Source organism: Vulpes lagopus, chromosome 2, assembly GCF_018345385.1.
Source record: "Vulpes lagopus strain Blue_001 chromosome 2, ASM1834538v1, whole genome shotgun sequence".
NCBI classification, from domain to species: Eukaryota; Metazoa; Chordata; class Mammalia; order Carnivora; family Canidae; genus Vulpes; species Vulpes lagopus.
The window spans coordinates 145038750-145060916 of record NC_054825.1 but is presented as its reverse complement, the minus strand read 5'-3'; the positions used below and the strand labels follow the sequence as shown (position 1 = coordinate 145060916).

Genomic DNA, 22167 nt, shown 5'->3' with positions numbered 1-22167 from the left:
GCTTGATATTCAGAGAGCCAAGAATTTCTACTTTTAATCCCCAGAGTATACATGGAGAGTTGTCAGACACATGTGGTGCCAGGCTTGGGGTTTTTGGGAATCCACTTGCCAATGCTCAGGGTGGCCCCGTGTGACCTTGAAACAGGTCACCAGTGGGAGCTACCACCCAGACCCTGTTAGCGTTCTTTTCCATGGGTTATATTCCTGACTTGTGGCTCAGAGTCATAGCTACACCCCACCTCCACGCTCTCTCCACCTCACCCAGGGGGACCTAGAGATGGCCAAAGAGCTGGAGGCGCTGGCTCCTGGGTGGGGGTGGCAATGGGGATGTGGAGGTATGGGAGTGGGGGGAGAGGGTTGGGGGGGTGGTTGGACACAATTCAGCCTCCCTATTGTTCAGGGGGCAGTGTCCTGGAATTTCCAAGTTTCGGGGACTAGGATGACTTTCCTTGTCTATTAGAAAATAAGCCAAGAATTAACAGGAGCCAGAGAGACATATTCTTGGTGCACCAAAGGACACACCTGCTCATACCTTAGCCCGGTCTCAGGCTGTGTGCAGAGGGACACATAAGAAGGCAGTAAAAAAAAAAAAAAAAAAAAAAAAAAAAAAAAAAAAAAGCCCGCTACTTCATAGCTGGGAAGAGAAATGTCCTCTTCAAGAAGAATTAATTGGCTCTCTGAGATTGTAGGTGAGCCCTTGGTTGACCTAAGAGGAGGCAACAGACAGATTTAATTTCCCGCAGTGGCAGAAAGGGTAAGTGACTCATGGGTGTGTAGGAGTCGTGCTGTTGGGCAGCGTGTCCTGCAGGCCGCCCTGCCCCCGCCTTCCCCTCTCTCTTCCCTTTCTCTTCTCGGCTTCTCCACAGTAATGCTGATCAGTGTGGGTATTTCCACTCTTTGGCCTGTGGGTGCATCCCTGGATTCGTCCCTCTGAGTCCTGAGACTGCCCCTCACCAAAGCCAGACAAGCTTCTTTCTCACCAAGGGCTTTACCATTCAGAACTTTCCAGAAGGAACATGGGGGAGGATGTTAAAGTAATACATCCTTGTGAGAAAGAAGACACTGCTAGGTGTAAAGTATATCTAGGCCTGGAGGCCTAGATCTTATCTCCAGTGGGCAAATAGCCTCATTTTCTGAAATTCTCCCAGTATCAGATGGCTGGCCACTTTCTCTGTTAAAATGGTACATTTATTTACCTTTAGATACATATTGTATCAAAGGTATTTTTACATTTGACTGACTTTGCTAGGTTCTTACCTATCCACTAGCTCTTTGTGGATATAGACACTAGCTCTTTGACCCTGATTGGTGATTCTTTCTTGTAAGCAGGCAGGCAAGAATCATAAGGAATGCCTTCTTTAATATTTCCATGACTGGTTATGTGAAGAGTTTTCCCACAATGGGAGCTCCCCACTTCCTGCAAGGTACTATGACCTCTCAGAGAGGTTTATTTATTTAACTTCTATAAATACAGCTGCTTCGTGCATTGGTACCTCCTTGAGAAAGGACTTCTCAAATTACTGTCATAAACAGAAACCTGATTGCAGTGAAGGTTTCTGTCCAAAGATGGGTTTCTGCCTCGTGACTGGATTTGTGGGGACAGCCAGGACTGTACACTCCTCCTCCATGACCCCAGGGGAGCCTTCCCCTCAACCCCCATCCTCAGAAATTGGTTGGAGCCTCTGGCCTATTCTGTGACTGTGGACCTGGTTGTACCATGGGGACATAACGTGTTACAGAAAACGGAAGATTATGGAAAACCGAACCTGGGCATTTATTTCTTGGTGGTAGACATAACAATCTTATTCCTTTTCCTAACAAAGTTCAAAACCCAAACTCAAGTGGAGCCAAGCTATGTGGGTGGGTGACTCTGTACCCTGTGTCCCAAGAGCCCGGTAACCCCAACACCTTCCCAGGACACAAGGGAAGACCACTCTTTGTTTGTTTTAGTTGCTGTATCCACCTCATGTGAGTTCTCAAAGCTGAGTGGTCAGCTTCAGCAGAACACATTTTGTGTGTACTTGTTTGGGTTTCCTGTCCATCCTCAGTATTCATGAGCATGAACTGCTGATGGTTTCCTGGAGAGTTTGGGGTGAACTTGAAAGAGCCCAGGCTCTGGAGTCTCTTTCTGGGATGATTCTGGGTGGGAGGGTTCCTACTATTTCTGAGGCCCAGCTTCCTTCCTCATTCACCTGTGGTGTCCCATGGCTGCTTAGCTGATTTTTTAAGAGAGAAAAATCTCTTTTTATCTGCGGGGAGCAGAATTTCTAGAGGCAAGGCCTGGGTCTCCCATAGTTTGCAGACCTCCTCAGGTGATTCTGCCCCCTAGCTAGGGTTGAGGGGCTGTAAAGGATCAGGAAAAAAACCTGCCAGGACATAGCACACCTGTTCCCTGCTCCCCACAGATCCCTGTGTACCCGAAAGATGTGAAATAAGAACTGGCTAATAGGGAGGGTACTTTCCTTTTCTTTTCTAGAAGCATCTTCTGTAACACGGAGGCTTTCTTGGTCATTATAGTGACCACCATAGGAAGCCATTCATTTGTGGTCCTTTTAGAGAAAATGTGCCCTCCTCTCCCCCACAGTGTTCCTTCTTAAAGGGATTCCATGGTCGTTTAAGATCTAAAGTGGAAGGTGGTTCCTCTGACCTCCTGGCCCCAAGCAAGCCTCTCTTCTCTGTGAACATACAGGTGGCTATTGAGGGGGGGAATATCAGAGACCACCAGAGCTAACAAATGAACTAGCAAAGCTGGGGGTATTCACTTCCCTGGGGAGAACACAGCAGTGGAGAAACACGGGGAGTTGGCTGAAGGGGAAAGCCAAGGGATTTGGGAGTGCTGGAGAGATGGCTCAGGGGGTTATGCTAATTCGGGATTGAAGACTAGCCCTCTGGAGAGGACAGAAGGAGTCCCTAGGGCTCACTGGTTTTACTTTTAGGAAAAAAAAGAACATCGCATCGTTTTCAACTTTGTTTCCTCTGCCGGTTGCATTTTTGTAAAAGGGCAGAGGAATAAAATGAAACCACTGTGAATCCACAGAGCGCCTTTCTGAAAAAAGCAGCCCTTGCATGCGGCTGGCCCAGAATCCTTCACCTGGCTCCTTCAGCTTATGCCCTTTTTCATATTTCAAGAATAGACATTAAACTTTTGCTCGTATTTCTTATTTTCATTCTCTGGTATTCCACGGCCTGAGTACAGGTTTCCTGGTCTTCCCTGTATTTTTTTTTAAAGACTTTATTTATTTATTCATGAGAGACACACAGAGAGAAACAGAGGCAGAGACATAGGCAGAGGGAGAGGCAGGCTCCATGCAGGGAGTCCGATGTGGGACTTGATTCCACGACCTTGGGATCACAACCTGAGCCAAAGGCAGACACTCAACCACTGAGCCACCCAGGTGCACTAGAAGAGTGGATTCAAAAGAAATGATGGCATTGCATTTTATACATTCTCGCTTGCCTAAGAAACTGCAGGCTTTGATTATTAATAATCCATCCGCTTGGATTATTCCTCTGCTCCTGGGTCAGGAGACTGTCGTGAGGGGTGAAGGGTCTCCCCCACTGTCAGTGGGTAACCTTGCGGAGGCAGAGGCCATCACAAGGAAGCAAGAACCATCAGACCCACAGTCTGTAGGATGTGCTTCCTCATGCCAAGATGCTTTTCTAGGATGCTTGGCAGTGATGTCATTCCACTCCCACACATCTATGGAGCACGAATCAAAGGTGTGGAAGTGTTCTGTCCCCTGGACCCCCCGCCTCCTTACGAAGCTGTGGTGAGCCAGACAGACCAGGAACAGGTACGGGCCATAGTTCTTCTTTGGCTTACTGACTGCTGTTAGAAAAAAAGCAGCACAGCCTACAGAGAGAGGTGGGAGTCTGGGTCCTGAGCATGCTTTTACGTTGAGTGGAGTCCAGGTTGGGGATGAGTTGAAGATCAAAAAATAACTCTCTTTTCTCCTGTGATGTAGGGATCTTCACTCCATATGCCAGAAGGATCAGAAGGTGCCATGAGCCCCTTGGAACCGATCTGCGTGCCAGTGATGCAAGGTAATAAATACATGATTGCTGCCCAAACTCAGGATTCACTTGAGGAAAACATCATGAAATAATGACTTATATGATATATTGTTGGAGGTCAGATAACTTGGAGCCAATGGTTCAGATTACATTCTTCTCTCCAGGTGTAAAAATACTGTCAGCCATTGGCAATTTGGAGATAATAACGTGAGCAGAAATAAAGATAGCCTCAGAATCTTTGCTGAGTAACCAGACTCTTCTCAGGGACCTGGGAAATGGATTACAGAGTTTAATTTGGCCTTCCTGTGTTTTCTCACCTAAGATCTTCTTTCTCCTGTTAAAATAAGATGGGCTATTTTAAAGGGAAAAAGGAGGGAACCCTGGGTGGCGCAGCGGTTTAGCGCTTTGGCCCAGGGCGCGATCCTGGAGACCCAGGATCGAATCCCGCGTCGGGCTCCCGGTGCATGGAGCCTGCTTCTCCCTCTGCCTATGTTTCTGCCTCTCTCTCTCTCTCTCTGTGACTATCATAAATAAATAAAAATTAAAAATAAAGGGAAAAAGGGTTTTTTTTTATTGTAAGGTGATTTGCTGTGAGATTGTGCCATCATTGATAACCTCGGGTCCAGGCCATGCTGCCTTCACGGGTAGTGAATGCTGGTTTTTCGTCCTGCTTCAAAAAATGAGAGTCAGTTTACAGTTATCCCTGTCATTTAATGGAACATTATTACAGCATTCTGTCTTTGGAGAGGTTTTAAATGACCTGGAAAACTGTCCACTAGCACAAAATGGCAGTGGTGATAAATAATGGATCAACGCTCTAGCTATTTTTGATGGTGGTGATTTTTCAGCAGCACCATTTGGAACAAGTTTCTGTTCTGTTCACTTTACATCTTAGAATAATGCAGCAGTGTTCTCTTCCCTAAGTATGTTTGTGGTTCTTCCATTTCTTAAGAAAGTTTCCCAGATCCAGTCTTACCAATGATGTGATTTGATTGTCCTGAGCAGAAGTTGTCCATTTCTTGAATGTTTTACCCATCCAGTCAGCGGCCACTGGCTCTTTCCCTTGGCCGTCAGGACTTTCACACCTGGCTCACACTCTGGGTCTTGACACCTCCTCTGCCTGTGTTGGGTCTGCAGCCCTCAGGGAAGTCACCTGACCTGTTATCATCCACCCATGTCACCTTGCATTGTCAGAAACTGGAAAACAGACAAGGAGCTTTCCAGTGCTGCACTAGGATGCTTCCCTGGAGAAGATTCTAAGCACTTGCAGAAAAAAACCCTGACATTTTGACAAGGCTTCTGTATTTTGCTCTTGGACTTAAAATTTTTTGTTTGCTTGTTTGAGGCTCAGAGGGGTTGTTTGGAGAGGCAGCGTTTCCCATAGTGCTGGGAAATAAAAACTTAGGGGGCCAGCAGCCTGAGCAAATGTGGTTGACTGTATTCCCCTGTCCTGCAGGTTTGGGCTCACGGGTGTTTCCTACCCAACATTTTGAAGGCAGCAGCTGGTGAAATAATTTATGTTTCTTTTCTTAAAAAAAAAAAAAAAAAAAGCAGGTGAGGACATTCCTAACACACCTGGAGAAGAAAGCACATCCATCTCAATTCCTGATGCAAACCAGCTACATCCCATGAGCAGTCGGAGAGTCTTCCCACTCCTGAGGACAAGATCGAGGAGCGACCCTGTGCTGCACCATTCTGTGGAGAGAGGTGATGTCACTTCCCATGTTCTTTGCACAGCATCATGCGTGTTTGCCCAAAGGTGTCAGGTGAAAGCGGGTGGCTCTGGCTGCCCACTGCCCCGCGGTTTGAGAGAGGTCTCGAAAGAGGTTAAGAGGTCTTGGGAAAATAAAATATTCTACATGCACATTAAGAATATTCACCTGCCACAATTTTTAAGGCTGGTAGAGTTTTTTCTTTTGAAGTCATTGTCAGCAAAAGCATTTGGTTGCACATGATAGTGTTTTAGGTACACGAAAATAATGCAAACATCATTCTGATTTCTGGGTGTTCACAGTCTTATGGAAATAAACTTTCTCAAGGAAGAAGTTAAAGGGGTATATTTTTTATTTTTTTTACCCCTTATGATCTGAGTTATCTTTTTATTTTATTTTTACTGTGTATGGGTAGTTGAGTTATTTAAATCTGACCTGTTTTAAGAACTTTAGATAGAGTGAAACTCACACTCCAATTCTCTCCCTCTCTGTGTGGAGTTTGTTATAGACGTTATTTGAATAATTTTAAATTAAAAAACTTTTAAGAACTTAAAATAACATCGAGTCCTTTTTCTGAATACATGAATACCCAAATATCTCCAAATAGCTCTTCATTTGGAAAATTGTAAAAAAAAAAAAAAAGTAAAGGAAACAAAGATAAAGGAAGAAAATGAAAATCTGTAACTCCACCAGCAGAGGCTCCTTTCTGTGACCATTCTAACAAGTGCCTATGCTTTCCTCAAGCTCTGTGCAAATGACCACTTTGTAAACGCTCTCACCCAGCTCTCTCTGGGGCCCCATGTCGCCCCCTCCCAGTCTTGGCTCTGTCCTTCTGACAGCCTGTGTTGTTTGCCACAGCTCTGGACTGACCGAGTAGGAGCCAGAGAGAACAACTCCTCCTGTCTTCTGAGCAGGGAAGAGTCCCACCACCTGGGACCGACCGCGTGCCTCTGCAAGCCCACAGGCCAGCAACCTGGCTCCTCAGCTCCCTAGGCCTGATTCACTGCAGGTCTCTAACCTACCTGGCAAGTTGAGGACTCACGCTGGCCACCTGCCAGCTTCAACAGGAACTTGGCTGTCTGCACAGCTTAGTGAGATCCTTCTAGAATCCCCTCCTAATTTGTGGTCCTGCAAGGGGGAGGAGACATTTGTTTACCTGTTGGAATCCTCCACTGTAGAACGGACCAGATTGCCTTCCAGTGACTAAGTGTAGTCCCTGACTATCCTCACACATGAGTGTCTGTAGGGAGCTTTCCTGGAAAACTCTGGCTCTCTCTGACAGGCACATGGCAGCCTGGAGGATGGCCACTAACCTCGGTTTATAGAGCCTGCCTTTCTCCTGAGGAAAAGGAGTGCCCCCCCCCCCTTACTCCACTTGTTCTCCCACCCTCTGCTTCCTTGAATACCAAATTGCTGATCGCCAGGCCTTCACAGAAATCTCCAGGCTCGAGTACACTGAAGGCTGCTGGCTGGCTTATGAACACAGAGACCAGGCCTGCATTCCCCTTCACCCACCTGATGGCGCAGTAATGTTCTGCTGGTCCTTAAACCCTTCCGATGTAGGTAGTTGTGGAAATGAGAGCCTGTGGGGGATTTCCCAGGCCGCTGACTTCTGGAATGACGTGATTGATTCTTCCGCACTTCAATTTTTCTTTCTGTAGTAGCCCTAGAGCTACCTCACAGCCATGGTGTGAGCGTGGATAAGCCAGCACCAGGCCCTGAGGATGTGTAGGACAAAGGTACAGTCAAAAGGAGCAGAGCACTCCACTCATCCCACAGTCTTGTCTCTCCTCAATCTCTCTCTTTAAGTGGTTCCTTCATCCTTCCCCCTTGGAGCATTCTCTCATCGGGTCAACCATCTTTTTTTCTGCTTGCCCGTCCATCCCCACATATCAGCCATTACTCCATGGAACTCTTGCTCTGTCTCAGGCTCCACCCTGGATGCTTTTCCTTATCATCTGTCTCTCCTTTGGTGGTTGTGTTTTATGTGGCACCATAAAATGTTCTGGGGACACGTTCTATTGGAACTTCAGGGAAGAAGCTTCCCTGAAGTGTTGTTTTCTGTTTTTGTTTTCCCCCTTTCCTTCTGCAAGATGAAAAGCAAGATGTGCATGGTTGTTGGCATTTGCAACATGCTTTCCACGCCCAGTTCAGTGGCCCCTTGCTGGGCTTACAGGGGCGTGGCCAACAGGCACATGTTGTTTGTCCCCACCCACAGCTGTCCCCGTGCTCAGCTGCGAAGCTGCAACGCAGACCGAGGGGAGACCGGATCTGGCCACGGTGACCCTGAGGAAAGGGTTGAGGTGCAGAGCTTCGCGATGCCGGCCACGGTCCCTGATCGATTACAAGTCCTACATGGACACAAAGCTGCTGGTGGCGAGGTTCCTGGAGCAGTCCTCCTGCAGTATGACCCCAGACATCCATGAGCTCGTGGAAAACATTAAATCTGTTCTGAAGTCCGACGAGGAGCACATGGAGGAGGCCATCACAAGTGCCAGCTTCCTAGAACAGGTAGTTTTATCACAAGTCTTGGGCACAAGTCAGATCACTTGTTTCCATAGCAGCTGAAATGGCTTCTCTGATTTCCTGTCAGAAGTCACAGTAAGTTCATGGTCATGGTGTCAAGGAAATTGGGGTGAGGAGGTCTAGGGAGGGAGAAAGAGGAAGCTAGAGCATGTTCTTTTCAGACGTGATGAGTTTTCCATAAGTTTCTTGGCCCAGGGAGAGAAACTAATTTCCCTGGGATGTGGAAGCATCCTTGGGAAAAGAAAGCATGGGGTCTGGGCAGTGCGGGGCATGTTCAGTGCTCGACTTGCTGAGTTGGGTTTCCCTGGATAGGGCATGGTGTCCCAGCCCTTTGGCAATGATGGACCAACATGAATTTTAATATTGGCGGGATTCTGGGAACTCTTTGATATTCCCACAAGATGTTGACAAGATACCTAAGCTGATAGGACTTAAAGGAATAAATATCTTTTCTCTATAGATTATAGATTAAAAAAGCACAATTCCCTAATCTGAGAATACCCAGTGGAAAGATAAAATTGGGCATAATCCATTTGGGTGTCAGTCTTCTCATTTTTATTTATTTATTTTTAAAAGATTTTATTTATTTGAGACAGAGCACGCACACATGTGCACAGGCAATGGAGAGGAGCAGAGGGAGAAGGAGAAGCGGCCTCTCTGATGAGCAGGGGCCCCATGCAGGACTTGATCCCAGGATCCTGAGATCATGACCTGAACCAAAGGCAGATGCTTTGGTCTGCCACCCAGGTGCCCCAGTTTTCTCATTTTTATTTTTATTTATTTATCTATTTATATTTTAAAGATTTTATTATTTATTTAAGAGAAAGAGCAAGAACCAGGGGTAGGATAAGAGGGAAAGGGAGAAGCAGACTTCACCCAGTGGGGAGCCCAACATGGAGTTCAATCCCAGGACCCTGAGATTGTGACCTGAGCTGAAGGCAGATGTCCAACCAACTGAGCCACCCAGGCGCCCCAGTTTTCTCATTTTTAAAATGAAGTGTTGGACTAGGTGGTCTAAACACCTATACCTCTGAATGAATGGGATTTCTTTCTGATGAGAACTAGGGGTAGGTCACAGCTTTAATTACCCACTTCTTTTAAAAGCTGTTACCTGGAGCTCCAGGGTGGTTCAGTGGGTTAAGCATCCAACTGTTGACTTCGGCTCAGGTCATGGTCTCACAATCCTAGGATCAAGTCCTGCGTGTGGCTCCACACTCAGCAGGGAGTCTGCTTGAGATTCTCTCTCTCCCTCTCCCTCTGCCCCTTCCCTTGAGCTCTCTATAAATAAATAAATCTTAAAAAAAAAAAAAAGCTGTTACTTTTTAGGCATTTGCTTCAATGCCCCTTGAATGTGGGGTGGCTGCTGTAGACATCAGGGCACAGCAGCTCATGGACATTAGCTGCCTGTGCCTGTGTGCAGTAAGTGACCAACACATACATTGGGCAGTGGAGTCCTAGGTGAGTTAAGACAGATTGAATAAACCCCTTCTCACTTGCTACTGCTGGCCTCTTCTTACAGAAGCCAGAAGCCAGTTTCTCTCCCAGCCCCTCAGGGAAGCAGAAGAGTGATGTGACTACTGGCATGAGGAGCTACATGAACCGAGGACCCTCTTGTTGTCTGCTTTCTAATGGAGTGGTCAGCTGGTGGTCTAGGGTCAGGCTGCGGGCAGTATCTGTGCAGGGGAGACATTTATCTCCTCATAACCCTGGTCTGTGCCAGAAGTCATTCCCAGCCTCCTTCCCTCTGTCCAGCCCCAATAGCCCAATACACAGAGCAAGTACTTGGAGCCACTCCTGGAAGGCTGCCAAGCTCTAGTGAGTCAGTGTTGGCCAAACCTTTGGTCTGGATCTTCTGCACAGTCTTCCCTGGAAAATAGCTTTGGGGAAAATGAATAAGCACTTACAGCTCATCAGATGCTCTCACTACAGATGTTTGCTGGGTCTTTGTGCCAAGTCTGGATGAAAGTTCATGTGTTGGGACTATTGCAGTGGACTCCGGGTCATGTGCTGGTGCCTCCCAGGAGCTGATCCCAGTGGGGAGGCATCCTAGTACCACTTCCCCAACCCACCTCCAGACACAAGGAGGTAGGGACAAGTAGAAGAAGAGCTTTTATTATTGACTCTACCCAGCTTTGCACATTTTCATTTTTTCTAGTATTACTTGAATTAGGTTTTCAATTCGTTGAAATGTTTATTTGTTTCAAAATCACTTGCCTTAACTTATGTGTAGCAACAGTTGACATCTGTGCACGTTGGAGTTTTCTTAATGAAGAAAAAAGGACAGGGCTTTAAAGACAAATTAATAACAGTGTGATAGCAAAATCTAATGTCCCATCTTTTGGAGGGATTAAACTTCTAATGACTTTAAAATCTCCGAATGGGGGATCCCTGGGTAGAGCAGCGGTTTGGTGCCTGCCTTTGGCCCAGGGCGCGATCCTGGAGACCCGGGATCGAATCCCACATCGGGCTCCCGGTGCATGGAGCCTGCTTCTCCCTCTGTCTATGTCTCTGCCTCTGTCTCTCTCTCTCTCTCTCTCTCTCTGTGACTATCATAAATTAAAAAAAAAAAAAAAAAAAAAAGATTAAAAAAAAAAAAAAACTTTAAAAAAAAAAATCTCCGAATGGTGCAAACTAAACCAGAAGGCATCCTAGGAACTGCTCTGTGACCTTAGGTGGAAATGAAGGTGATAACAGTATCGTAGGTCCTATAGTCATGACTAGGCAACTCCTGGTAATTGTACATACTGGACAGATCTCCCCTGCTCAGTCCCAGATGGATGAAGAGTTTCCCTATGTTTGCCATTTTCCAAAGTAAGTGATATTGTATACATATTTAAAGTTACGTATGTGCTACGTTGTAAAACAGATCTTGCAGTGAAACCATTCTTAAGCATTTGTACAAATAAATTGGCCTAGCTTTTATTATTATTATTATTATTATTATTATTATTATTATTATTTAATTGAAGGGTTATCTGGTCAATCAGAAGCATCACTGGCTTTGGGGTTGACATTTTATAAACTCACTGGCAGGTCATAATGCCAGATCCGTGGGTATCAACTTTTCAAGAACTTCCGTATCACCTGGGTTCTCACTAGAACTAGAGATGCTGCATCCCAGTTGCTGTGGGGGAGTCGGGAATCCACACTACCCACTCCCCTCCTCTCCAGAAACGGGCGACCCTGGTGAGAACCACTGTCTCAGACCCCAGGGAAATTGGATAAAAATGATGAGAAGAATGTTAAATGTAAAGCAAGAACCTGCAACGGATGAATCAGGGATGTGAAGTGAGGCAGGTCAACAGCTGAACATTTGGGGAATTTCGTAGGAATGTTAGGCAAGTGGGAGTCTGTTGAAAGTATCTCTGGAACTCCAAGTGCCTTCCACTTTGGGAAGACACCCTATGATCTTTTCCAAAAGCAACTAAGATAAGCAGCGCATGGCTGATCAAGGAGGCAGGTTGGAGGGCCGCATCTGGTGGAGCCTGACATCTCTCTCCCCCACTTATTCTCCCCAAGATCATGGCCCCATTGCAGCCCAGCACTTCCCGGGCCCACGTGCCACCATCGCGGAGACAACCTGGCCTCTTGCACCTGCGGAGCTGCGGAGACCTCAGCACCTTCGTCCCTGCGGGGAGGCCCCGAGCTGAGAGGAGGCCCCGGCGAGCAGCGGAGGCTGAGCGGCCCCACAGCCTCATCGGTGTCATCCGGGAGACCGTCCTGTGAACCTGGGGGGCCAGGCACCCCTTTCCCCGTCGGCCTGAGTGGGGAGCAGGAAGGAAGATGCACCCCGATGGCAGCAGGATGATTGCTCCTGACCTTGGAGTGCCCTGGCTGGGAGTGTGCACGCCCTCTCAGAAGGGGGGCACTCCAGAGGACATTTGTTCCTGTGTTCTGCTGACTGAGGACATACAGGGGTGGATAAGTGGGTTCTTGCAGGCCCATCTGGCTATTGGATGCGCTGGAGGCGGTGGAGGCAGCATCCTTCCAGCCTCGGCCAAGTGCCCAGGTCCCGTGGACAGAAACTGGGTTAAAGATTCTTTGCCTGCCTCCCTCCCCGTGGCTGTTGGGCTGACCTGAGTTCCTCCCTCAGTGAAGGACAGAGCTGCTGGGCCACTACTCAGAGCCTCCGCAGCCTTTGGTGGCTCAGCCAGGGAGCAGTGGGCACAGACGCAGGATGACTAACCCCCATGTGCTGCACTTGTCAAGCTTCGTTTTAGGGCACCCCCAAGTCACAGTCTCTTTAGGAAAAATGGGAAACTCGGTCAGTGATAAATAGTAATGAAAGATGTTGAGGGAGAGGTTCTTGTGGATTCCATTTATTCCTGCTTGCAAAACTAGAGATGGCTAAGTCCCCACGAGAATAAAAATGTGTACTTTGGACCTCTGGGCTCGCTGTACCATATTTGTGTGTTCGCAAGTGGCCAGGCCTTTCCTTATGAAGGGTTGAGAACTTGGGGCAGTGGTGGACAGCTGCTCAGTGCCAGGCAGGCCACCAGGCCAGTTTCATCTGCAGAAAAGCACCCCTCCTGCACCCCCATTACAATGCAACCTTCTCTTTGTTCAGTCAGGTCTTAGCTGAGAAGCTATGTGGGGCTGCCTTTTCCTGGGGACTACAGACTGGGAGATAGAGAAGGCTTCTTTGAGGAGATGAGGTTTGAGCTGGGCTTGCCTTTGAGGGGCAGGGAAGGGTGTTCCAGGCGGATGGAAGAGCCAATGCAAGGGCCCTCGGCACCAGAGGCCAGTGGGACCAGATTGAGGGGAGTGGAGGGGAGAGCCTCAGGCCGGATTTTCTGCTAACAGTGAGATAACACGGAAGAGTTTTCAATAGGAGTCACAGATCTAATTTGCATTTCAAGAGATCATGGGCCCCTGGAGAATAGGTTGGGATGTGAGGCTGTGACATGAGGGAGTGCCTGCCTCTGCTGGGCACCCACTGTGTTCTAGGTACTGCGTTAGTGGCTTCCCACACTCTCGGGTCACCGCCCAGGAGCCTAAGAGGTGAGCGCTCTTACTGTGCCCATTTTACAGACGAGGAAGAGGAGGCTGAGTCCCTGGCCCAAGGTGGCTCCAAGGTTCAGTGCTGTAGAGATGCCAGGCGCACCCAAGCAGCCCATCTCCAGAAGCCACTCTGCAGGTCTCTGCCTCCCAGGTAAGCAGCACTTGGGCGTTTCCTGTTTCTCTGACGAGGTGCTAGGTAAGGCTTCTCCCATGGCTAACGGGAGCCCAGACTGCCCTGGGCACTGCAAGCCAACAGGCCAGGCCACGGTGGGAAGTGTGGAGGGGCCTGGGGACCGAGTAACCGAGGAGGGAAAGACAGTTTGGAGGCATTGGGCGGGGGCGCTGGAGGTAAGACATGGCTGTGGAGGTAGAGCTGGAAGCCAGGGAGAGCTGGGGGGCTGATTGGCTTTTGGGGGGCTGTTGCCAGTGGAGGGGGTTGGTGGGGGCTTCCCCATGGCACTTGCTCTGTTCTCATCCACCCACCCTCAGGCATGGACTTCTCTGTGCAATTGAGCCATCTCTTGATTGCTTCAGAAGCCCTAGCTGTGAGCATCGTAGCTGCTCCCCGGGCCGGGCCGCTTTGAGGGGGCGGTGGGCGCCCCACAGTGCTACTAGCCCCTGCCTAACACAGGCTCTCAGATAGCAAATAGCCCCACCTAGGTGCCCTCCTCCTGCCCCTCCCCCCCAGCCTGTGGTCTCCAGGTGTGGCTCCTATAACCTGGGCTTTCTCAGCTAAGTTTATGATTTTTCCCATTCTGGGAGGGCAGTGGGTTAGCCGCATCCCTCCACTCCCCCTTCTGGAGCCTGGACCACTACCTCCAACCGCCACTACGAACCTCAGTCCCAGAGATGGGCTGGGCCATTCAGAGGAAAGGGACTTTGCCAGCACCAACCAGAAGAGGAAAGGGGGACATAGACTGAGGGCATCACTTGCCACACAGCAGGAGAACGTGGGGACCTCAAAGATTCAGATGCAATGAAACGCCGGGACACCTGCACCCCAATGTTTCTAGCAGCAATGTCCACAATAGCCAAACTGTGGAAGGAGCCTCTGTGTCCATCGATGATGAATGGATAAAGAAGATGTGGTCTATGCATACAATGGAATATTACTCAGCCATTAGAAACGACAAATACCCACCATTTGCTTCAACGTGGATGGAACTGGAGGGTATTATGCTGAGTGAAGTAAGTCAATCGGAGAAGGACAAACAGTGTATGTTCTCATTCATTTGGGGAATATAAATAATAGTGAAAGGGAATATAAGGGAAGGGAGAAGAAATGTGTGGGAAATATCAGAAAGGGAGACAGAACATAAAGACTCCTAACTCTGGGAAATGAACTAGGGGTGGTGGAAGGGGAGGAGGGCGGGGGGGGGGGGGAATGGGTGACGGGCACTGAGGGGGGCACTTGACGGGATGAGCACTGGGTGTTATTCTGTATGTTGGCAAATTGAACACCAATAAAAAATAAATTTATTATTAAAAAAAAAAAAGAATGTGGGGACCTGTCTCTGCTTTGAAGACTTGATCTTGCCACCTGGGAATGTCCCGTGTATTTCCAAGATCTGAAGGTGCTGATGAAGTCAGAAAACTGACTTCGTCTTTCTTCTCAGACTATAGGAATATTAAAGTAAAAAAAAATTGCAATATAATTATAATAGAAATTATATATACATACATTTATAATTTATATATATTATATTTATATATTTATAATATTTATATTATATTATAATATATATATATATATATTATATTGTTGTTGCTGTTGTTGTTGTTTTTGCCCTGGGAGGGAATTAGAGGTTATACAATTCATCTCCCTGTTAGTTTGGGTATACTTTGAAATACTTAAGCATTTTCATGTGATATACATATTCATACATAACAATATATGCAGGGAGGGCAGCCCATTTGCATTTGGGAGTCCGTTCAGAATCCACAGTCCAGAGGTAGTGACAAAGCATCTCATTTTAAAAATTTTTATATATATTTTATATATATAATTATATATATATATACATATATATATATATATATATATATTTGCCAACATATAGTATAGCACCCAGTGCTCATCCCATCAAGTGCCCCCCTCAGTGCCCGTCACCCAGTCATCCCATTGACAAAGCATCTCAAATGTGGTTATCAAAATTACACCAGAGGGCTGATTAATTAGGGGTTTTTGAAAGAAGTTTTCACTGGGGAAGTTCAGGGTCTGTGGCTGGGCAGTACCATCACCATTGCCGCTGCCTCAGCGGGGAGGAGGAAGCTGAGATTGTCAAGGGATGGATCAGGACACGGGTTGCTCCTTCGTAATGGTGTCATGTCTGCCTCACCCTTTCACACGAGCTGTGTGTCCGAGGACCACGTGGGACTCTTCCAGGCTTACAGACTGTTTTGTGCAGACATGTCAGTGAGTGTTGGTGTCTGGCTGCCAGAATTTCTTCAAAGACCTGCTTTCCTTGGGACACCCTGCCCAATGGTGAGATTGGGGAGAGAGGTGTCCATAGCCCCTCGTATTCACAAAAAGAAGCAAACATGTGCTGAACAGCCACATTGGCTGGGTCCAATCACTGCACACCCTCACTTTGCAGACGATGAAGCCGGGGCCCAGAGCCAAGAGTGGAACAGCAGCAGGAGCCCAGCACTCCAGCTCCTGGACCTGGGCTGATGGTACAGGTCAGAGCTTCCCTGGGATGAAGGACTCTCCATCCAACCTGTCATGGACCCTCCAACCTGTCATGGACCGAAGCTTTGGTAAATTAGAATAAATTGATGGAAAATGGTGTTAGTCGGCTTAGGACAGTTATAGCATCATACCACAGATTGGGTGGGCTCGAGCACCAGAAACTTAATTTCTCACAGTTCTGGGAGCCTGGAAAAGTCCAGGATCAAGGTGGCAGCACAGTCTGTGTCTGGTGAGAACATCCACCTTCCTGGCTTGCCCATGGTGCCTTCTTGCTTGTGTTTCACTGGGGACAGAGAGAGACTCTGGTCTCGTCCCCTTCTAGGGACACTGATTCAATCATGGGGGCTCCACCCTCATGACCTCACAAAAACTCAATTATCTGCCAAAGGCTCCACCTCCGGAGACCCTCCCCCTGGGGCTTAGGGCTGCAACAGATGGATTTATTTTTATTTTTATTTTTTAAAAAATATTTATTTATTCATGAGAGACAGAGAGAAAGAGAGAGAGAGAGGCAGAGACACAGGCAGAGGGAGAAGCAGGCTCCCTGCGGGGACTCAATCCCAGGACCCCAGGATCATAACCTGGAGCCAAAAGCAGATGCTCAACCACTGAGCATCCCCTAGCGTCCCCTCGATGTATGGATTTTTGCGGGACATAAGCATTCAGTCCATAGTGCTGATTTACCAGGAAAATGAAATAATAGTAATTTAAAAAAAAAAGACATACTGGGCAGCCCAGGTGGCTCAGCAGTTTAAGGCTGCCTTCAGCCCAGGGCATGATCCTGGAGACCCGGGATCCAGTCCCACATTGGGCTCCCTGCGTGAAGCCTGCTTCTCCCTCTGCCTGTGTCTCTGCCTCTCTCTTTTTCTCTCTCTGTGTCTTTAATAAATAAAATCTTTTTAAAAAAATTCCCTTTTAAAAAAAGAAGACATACAAAATGCAGCCCCAACTCCTTGTATTAAAAAAGCTTTATTTTTTAGAGCAGTTTGAGGTTTACAGCAAACTTGGACAGAAAGTACAGGGGTTTCTCACAGGTCCCACCCCCACCCAGGCACAGCCTGCCCCCCCCCCCCCCCCCCCCAGCATCTCACACCAGCAGGCTGCATTTCCAGAGCTTGCTCTCCTCAGGGACCAGGAACAAAGGGTCCTCAGCCTCGGGTCTGTGGCCCCAACTCTGAGCAGTGTGTGTGTGGGTTCCGACTCTAGACCTGGTTTCCTGGGGTCATTTCGGGCTTGAGTCCGTTCTGGGTGCTCCGTCCTGGGGACACCAAAGAAGCCTGGGAGTTGGGAAGACAGGCAGACCCCTTCCCTCTGCTCCCACGTGTCTCTGAGGGTACTTGAGAGCAGAGGCAGCCCCGGGCACAGAAGGGCTTTGGCAGGTCCCCCAGGGATTGGGAGAACTGGCAGAGAAAGGAGGTAGCTCTGGTCTCCACCCAGCAATTTCGGGGAAACAGAACAAAGGATTACATCTCCATCCCGCCCCACCCCCCCCACCACCCGAACTGGAGGATGCAGAATAAAGCAGGGGGGGTGAGGGAGAGGCTCAGACAAGGGCATCTTTGTTTATGTGGAGCTGCGGCAAGGGAAGCCAAGTCTGGGGCCAGAGAGCACCATGTTTCCTGCATTTTTCTCTGTCCGCAGGAGCCTTCATCCCCACACTCATTGAGCAGGTGTTGACTGAGCCACAGAGTACAGGCAGCCGGCCAGGTGCTGAGGAAGGACTGAGCGGGAGAGGGGGTCAGACCAGAGAGTAGATGAATACTAAGTGCAAAGTGACATTTCTCTTGGCTGCTGCTGAACCGTTCCCCGGCCTCAAGGGGCAGGACGAGCTGGATTCTCTTTTTTTGGGCAACGTGGAAGACCAAAGGTGCTGGGGCCTGATCTATCAGAATGGTTTGAAGGGATCCTTCATCCTAGATTGTGAAACAGTCCTGGCGGGGGATGCCTCAGGGTGATGCTCAGCAGCCCTGGGCTTGTGGCATCAGGTGGTCAACAGTATTTGTGACACCTGATGAGGTTGGTAGGGAAGATGTCAAGAAGAAATGCAGTAGACTGCAGGGACATGGGTCAGTGGCTGGAAGATGACAAGAGGAGATATAAGGGCAGGGGCGGGGGTTGCTTGCTAGACCAACTCAATAGGACTCTTCTGCAGGCAGGCCAGAGTGATCAGATCCCAAATGTGGGTGGGATTTTGGCTCAACAGACCCCGCAGGATTCCTGTTAAAACCAGACCGACGGGGATCCCCAGGTGGCTCAGCAGTTCGGTGCCTGCCTTTGGCCCAGGGCGTGTTCCTGGGGTCCCGGCATCAAGTCCTGTGTCAGGCTCCCGGCGTGGAGCCTGCTTCTCCTTCTGCCGGCGTGGAGCCTGCTTCTCCTTCTGCCTGTGTCTCTGCCTCTCTCTCTTTGTCTATCATGAATAAATAAATAAATAAATCTTAAAAAAAAAAAAAAAAGACCGAGCAGGCCAAGGACAGAGCTCAAGGTTGGAGCCTGGTCGTAAAGGTTGGAGCCTGAGTCCTCAGAAAGAAGACTCAGAGGAGCCAATTCAAGTTTGGCCAAGGACAGAGTCTTTGTCAGAATCTGATGGGTTCCTTTTCTGAGTGAGAGCCTCTTGCCACACTGTGTCCCTGGCCTCAGGCATGTCATTGTCTTGGTACGAATCTTCTTTTCATTCCAATAGCCGGCAAGATCTTTTGTGTTTTGCCCTAACAAGAGAGCTCGGGCCAAAGTTCTGGGTGAATCATAGTTCTTTTCTCTCTGAAAAAGTGGCTGTAGGTCCCAGGTGTATGGAGATTTTCCAGTGTCTTTAGATACTGAACATAAATTCAGAAGGAGCTAAGGGAGCATTTCATAGGGAGAGTGGGGACACATATCATAGGCAGGAAAGGATCCAAGCAAGGAGAGTTGCTGGAATTATTTCTGCTTTTGACAGGAGCTGTTTCTCCCACTGCTTGGTGGAAGCAAGTGGGTTTTCAACAATAAATCATAAACCACAATATCAGAGGTGTCAAGGACAGAGACTTGCCTCTTTATTTTATAAATGAGGAGCCCACCATCCAGAGAAGTTAGTTCATTTGCTGAATATCACAGAACCTGAAAATGCCAAAATACAAGACCTTGACCTATGTCTTCTGCCTTCTGTCATCACAGACAGCTTATTTTTCCCTGGACTGCCACAGCATGGAACTCTGAGAAGGTAAAGGAAACAAGTTGCAGGAACTCTTAAGTGACTGTAACATTAACGCCAATGTATCACTTAAAAATGGTAATAATGACCAACATTTATTGGGAGCCCTTTAAGAGCTGTCAAATTAATAACTCAGTTCAGGTAATCTTCATAAGAAAACCTTTGCACTTCACTTGTTCTTATGGTTCAACTTGATTTCCCTTGTCTAATTGCACTGGCCTGTATCTCTAGTACAGTGTCAAAGAGTAGTGGAGATTAGTGAACATCCTTGCTTTGTTCCTGATCTTAGAGGAAATGCCTCCAATGCTTTCCTATTAAATATTAGCTTTAGGATGATTCCATCATGTTAAGAAAGTACCACAAGTTCTCTAAGTTCTTGAGTGTTTTTTCTTCTTCTTTTTCTTCTTCTGTGAAGAGGTATTGAATTATCCTCAGCATTTATGGAGATAATCATGATTTTTTTGGCCATAGGTTTATTAATGTGGACTATGGTTTTAATGGATTTGTAAAAGTGACCCAACACTGCATTCTTGAACAAATACCACTTATTCTTGATGTATTATTTTCTTAATGTGATGTTAGACTCATTGTTGCTAACATTTAGAAATTTTACAGGGATACTTATGAATGATACTGGTCTATATATTTATCTGTATTGCTTCTTGTTGAGCTATCAGTGTTATATTTGTGTCATAGAACAAGAAGTTTTCCTTCCTTTTCAATGCTGTGGAATATTTTAAGAGCATTGAATTATCTGATCTTTGAAGGTGTGGTAGATTTTGTTGTGGAAAGTCTGGTGCTTCTGTATAGGCTGGCTCCTTAATAAATTTCCCCATTTCTTAAATGCAATTGGTCCATTTCAATTTTCTAACTCTAATGGTGGTCAATTTGGGTAATTTTAATTTTCCTTGGAAATCATCCATTTGACATGTTTTTCCAGATTTATTTGCAAAGAAGTCTTGTGAAGTTGTCTCTTACAATTGTAAACTTTCCTTCTGTTGCAATAGTTATTTCCCTCTTGACATCTTTTATTTTGTGGTTTTTGTGTTCTCTCCTATTTATCTTGATCAAGTTAGCTAATGATTTGTTAAGTTTGTTAACTTTTTTAAAAAACGGAATTTTGCTTGTTAGTTACGTCTATTGTTTCTCTATTCTCTCATTTATTTCTGCTTTTATCTTTATTATTTTTTATGCTTTCTTTTGGTTTACTTTGTTCTTTTTAAAGTGCTTTGAGCTGGAAATTGAATTCATTTTATTATTTTTATTGATAAATGTATTTAGTGCAATGATTTTTCTTTTAAAGATTTTTATTGATTTATTTGGGAGAGAGAGAGAGCACAAACAAGGGGAGAGACAGAGACAGAGGGAGAGGGAGAAGCAGACTACCCACTGAGTGGGGAGCCTGATGCAGGGCTCCATCTCAGGATCCTCAGACCATGACTGGAGCTGAAGGCAGATGCCCACCAACTGAGCCACCCAGGCACCCCTGATTTTTCTTATTTACTACTTTACTTGCATTCTATAGGGTGTGATATATTTTTATTGTGATTAGAGACCTCTCTTAAGGGAAAAGAATACAAAATTAAGAATATGAAACTAGGTACAAGGCCTTGAAAGGGGTACATGTAAGTGAGGGGCCATCACACTTGAATTTTACTACCATCACAGTAAATCCACCTGTTTAAAAATAAGGCTTGAGGGACACCAGGGTGGCTCAGTGGGATAAGCATCTGCCTTCAGCTCAGGTCATGATCCCAGGGTCCTGGGATCAAGTCTCACATCGGGCTCCCTGTTCCATGGGGTTTGCTTCTCCCTCTCCCTCTATTCTCTCTCACAAATAAATAAATGAAATCTTTTTATTTTTTTAAAAGATTCTCTCTCTTCCTCTGCCCCTCCCCCACCTCCCTCTCTAAAAAAATAAGTAAATAATAAAAAAATAAAAATAAGACTTGAGATTCATGAATGATTTTTGTAGTTGGAATTTTGAGATGAGTTAGTAGTCAGGGAAGACTTGCCACGTGAGTAGCAAGAAAAAAGAACGGCAAAGAGAATGAGCTGTAGCGGTATGCAGAGCTTGTGCTGAGCAGCGGGTGGAATTAATCTCTGTAATCTTTACCACATGCCTGATTGCTTTACTGTTACCATTTTATAAGTGATTAAAAGGAGTTTCTGAAATGTTAAAATACTTGCTTCGGATCACACAGTTGGTGAGATTAAATCTTGCTGAGTCCAGCCCAGAAGCCTATATCTCACTATACACACCAACCACATTGTTGGTGCCCAGAAGGGACTGGCCATGTGCTCTTCCCACCTGCTCCAACAGGAGCCAGTTTAGGAACTGGTATCACAGCCACCAGTGATGCAGCATTACCTATGGCATGGCACTGAGCAAAGCGCGCTGATGGACTGTATCAGTCATCTCTTGCTGTGGAACAAATGACCCTCAAACAATACATAGTAGGGCAGCCCCAGTGGCACAGCGGTTTAGCGCCACCTGCAGCCCAGGGCGTGATTCTGGAGACTCAGGATCGAGTCTCGCATCGGGCTCCCTGCATGGGGCCTGCTTCTCCCTCTGCCTGTGTCTCTGCCTGCCTCTCTCTCTCTCTCTCTGAATGAATAAATAAATAAATCTTTAAAAACAAAAACAAAAACAAAAAAACAATACATAGTTACTACATCATAAGCACTGAGCATCAGGAACCTGGGAGCAGCTTGGCTGGATGGTTCTGGCTTTGGGTCGGTCATGAGGTTGCCGTCAAGCAGTCAGCTAGAGAGGCAGACTCATCCAGGACCGTAGGATCTGCTTCCAGGCCCACTCATGTGGCTGTGGACAGGCTTCCATTCATCATTGGCTATCACCTGGAGACTTTAGTTGCTTACTGTGTAGACCTGTCCATGGGGATGCTCACGGCATGGCAGCCAGCTTCCCCCGCAGAGTGTGATCTGAGAGATGGAGAAAAACTACACAGAGACCCCTCAGAGGGAAGCCACAGGCTTCTTCTATCATACCTTGGAGGTGCCATTCCACCACTTCC

At 47.1% G+C, this 22167-nt stretch overlaps 1 protein-coding gene across 1 annotated transcript in view; it reads left to right on the top strand.

Annotated features, from left to right (window-relative positions):
• The window catches only part of FAM189A2 (family with sequence similarity 189 member A2), a 63729-nt gene extending 51094 nt beyond the window's left edge, over positions 1-12635 (top strand). The window contains exons 7-11 of the mRNA XM_041745480.1: positions 3665-3794; positions 3966-4044; positions 5569-5721; positions 7945-8237; positions 11772-12635. Of these exons, the coding sequence (XP_041601414.1) occupies positions 3665-3794; positions 3966-4044; positions 5569-5721; positions 7945-8237; positions 11772-11978 (862 nt within the window). The 3' untranslated portion in view covers positions 11979-12635. The remainder of the gene's footprint in view (positions 1-3664; positions 3795-3965; positions 4045-5568; positions 5722-7944; positions 8238-11771) is intronic.
• Positions 12636-22167: the final 9532 nt, after the last annotated feature.